At 44.3% G+C, this 3,110-nt stretch overlaps 1 protein-coding gene across 1 annotated transcript; it reads right to left on the bottom strand.

Annotated features, from left to right (window-relative positions):
- Positions 1-210: 210 nt before the first annotated feature.
- b3galt8 (beta-1,3-galactosyltransferase 8) lies at positions 211-2,839 on the bottom strand. Its single transcript, XM_054611436.1, has one exon. The coding sequence runs from the start codon at positions 2,754-2,756 to the stop codon at positions 1,782-1,784; it is 975 nt and encodes a 324-aa protein (XP_054467411.1). The 5' UTR covers positions 2,757-2,839; the 3' UTR covers positions 211-1,781.
- Between the last annotated feature and the right edge of the window lie 271 nt (positions 2,840-3,110).

Here is a 3,110-nt window from a genome sequence, read left to right as displayed (position 1 = left end):
TTTTTATAGCCTACTGGAATTCTTATAACACAACTTATGTCATATCTGTGTTTTAACTACTTACTTACACCTTTAGTTTTTAACCTAATGCAACATAGCATACTGTTCTGTGGATGTGATGAAGACATACTTCAATGTTAAAATGGTTTAAAAAAAAAACTACAACTAAAAAAAAAAAACTACAGGACAAAGCAAAAATATAGTGTTCAACATTTGCTCAAGACTTTTATTTTGTCTGGATGGAAACAGCATTTATTCCAGCATGGCAAACTTAAAGTGATACCAAAGGCAGCAGCAGCAGTTCAAGTAATAACAGCACAACAATAGCAGCAGTAATACAACTGTAATTCACATACACTGAATTACATGATACATCCTAATGCACATACTCACTGACAAACAAGTGGATATGATCTCATTAATATGCAGTAAAAAAAAATGTAGCTTCAATATCCAGTGATCAAACCGCTTGAACTTAAAAGAGAAACAAAATGCATAGTTGAATGCTCTTCTAGAAGCATATTCAATTATCTTCTTCACAATTATAAAGGTCATACAGTCTATCTGCATCAGGCACTAAGTCAATGTCCATTTACAATCATCTGCTGGCACATGCTGCCACCAGCTGGTCGTCATGTGCAACTACAACATCAATAGGCACAGTCATAAGACACCTAAATAAAAAAGGCACAGCAGCAACGTGATGAAAAGGCTGCAGGTTCTTTTTATAAATCTACATTCTGTGAAGCTCTCTATGTTATATATATATATATAGATATATCTATATCTATAGATATATATATATAAAGTAGCAGTGTGATGTATATCTTACATCATGTTAGAAGTGTCATATGGCTCATTTAAGTTAAGAGCAATTACAGCAATATTGATTTTTTTAAATTATCTTTGGTGTAAACTGCAAACTCTGCACTTTGGAATATTCATTTTCATGCAACCGGCACCTTTTTTTTAACAGCTACCTTCATTATCATTTAGAGCTAAGACAAATGATTGATTAGGCTAATGACGACAAAAATGATCCCTTTTGATCATGGGACTAATTCTCCGAACTTCTTTCTCGTCAGTATACAGTTGCAGGAGGTTTACAAGGTCACCTGGTGCTTGTTAATTACTGATGTGATGGCACCCTGATTAAACTGGGATGGTCATTTTTCACTTTTCCTAACATTCTATGGACAACATTCTGCATAGTTTAGCTTAGTTTAGTTTATTTGGCTAGTTGTAGCTCTAATTTGAGTTCATTTTTTAAATTATTGTTAATGTTTATAAAATGTCAGAAGTGAATATAAAAAATGAGAGAAAACAGAAGAAAAGCAGCAGATTCTCCTATTTGAGAAAATGGAACCATTACTGCATTTTCTCATTTTGTCGATGACTCCACTATTTATTTAAGAACTACATTCTTTAAAATCTCTGTAAAGTGACTCGATTGGACCCGTGGAATCAACAGGAAGTGTCTCTGCAGTTCTCTAGTTGCTGCTTTTCTTTGTCTTACGAGCAAAAATTGAAGATGTTGGTCAAAACAAAAGAAGACATTTGAAGAAATGTTCAGGTTTGTTTTGAACCACTTATTAATTAACTTCCAATAATTGTCTTTTTTTTGGCTTATTGACTGCATTGATGCATTGACAAACTGGTCTCAGAACATTCTTTTACACCTCTGTATAAAGGCTGTGTGTCTTATGGCTTTCTTTCCTTTACAGCAGAATATACATTTCATAATTGCTTAACGATGAGGCACTGGTGTGTTAAAGTGTCAGTCAGCAGCTGCTGTGGCCTTTGGAGAAGTCCTGCCACATGTGCAGCAGCTGGGACGGCTTAAACCCGTTTGCGATGACCAGTTGGGAGAAAGTGCACCGGTCGTACTCCAGCTGCCGAACTTCGAACAGGTTCCTGAAGGTCGGCAGGCCGAGGGAGTACACGGGCCGGACGGCCAGCACCCGCAGACACAGCCCCACGTAGACGTCCTCCAGGGGGATCAACCTCACGAACCTGGACGCCCAGGTGATCCTGGGGGCCAGGTCCGCGGAGAACACGTACCCGGCTCCGGACACGTACGGGGGGAAGCTGTCTTCCGGGTACTGCTCCTCCGACAGGTGCCACTTGCTGTTGCTGTCCCTCCTCGGTCGGCCGTCGCTTATCACCGAGCCCGTGATGAAGCCCCGCCGCGGGGAGCCCCTCAGTCTCCGGAGGAGGTAGAAGACGTTCACGAAGACGTCCGCGTCCACCTTCATGCCGTAGGAGGCGTTCGGGCAGTAGGTCGCCAGCCAGCTCATCATCTGCACGGTCTTGATTGTCAGGTTCCGGTAACTGTCCTGGAAGTCCACCTGGATGATGTCAGCGTGTGTCCTACTCTCCTCCTCCAGCTCGGCCTGGAGCCACGACTCCCGCCCCCCCTCGGGGAGCCCCACGAAGAACAGAGTGAGGGTGTCCTCCTGACCCGGGCCGCCCCATGTTTTCCTGACTGCCTCCCTTGCCGCGGCCTCTAGAGGGGCAACTGGGACCATAAAAACCAGGAAGGGGGCTCTGGTTCCGGACCCGCACACAGCGGGCCGGTTGAGAACGTACTCGTAGGTTTCAGGGGCTATGAGCCGGTATTCCTCCGCAGGAAGGGGACTTGGCTTTGGCGGATGTTTACCGAGCGTTACTCTACTCAGTAAGATGTGAGCAGACAGCAGGAGCGCGGCTGTGACGGTGAGTAACTTCACTAACCTCCAGTGATAAGTTCTCAACATTGCCTAAAAGTCTCGCGAACGCTCTGTGTGGCGCTTGTGTCGGCATAGGGCAGCCCGGGCAGCGGGGCAGACCCTGCGGGGGCTGAACCAGGAAGAGGATATGTGGCCAAACCGGACGCGGCGGGGGCGTGACTGAACCCAGCCCAGCGGAGAGATAGGTGTACGCGGTGTGCATGGTGAATGAGAGCCTCCTCCTGATAGGTGGACTGATAGGATGGACGGTGTGCATTTAGCCTCCTCCTGATAGGTGGACTGAGGGATATTGAATGTCGATGGGAAATATCCCTGGATGAAATAAAATTAAATAAAAGTAATACTTTTTATAATAAGAAGAATACAAAGAATAATATTAAT

Source organism: Anoplopoma fimbria, chromosome 13, assembly GCF_027596085.1.
Source record: "Anoplopoma fimbria isolate UVic2021 breed Golden Eagle Sablefish chromosome 13, Afim_UVic_2022, whole genome shotgun sequence".
NCBI lineage: Eukaryota > Metazoa > Chordata > Actinopteri > Perciformes > Anoplopomatidae > Anoplopoma > Anoplopoma fimbria.
This window is presented reverse-complemented; position numbering and strand designations above follow the sequence as displayed.

Excerpts from the sequence above, each read along its gene's own strand:
- b3galt8 (XM_054611436.1), bottom strand. The coding sequence starts at position 2,756 with ATGTTGAGAACTTATCACTGGAGGTTAGTGAAGTTACTCACCGTCACA.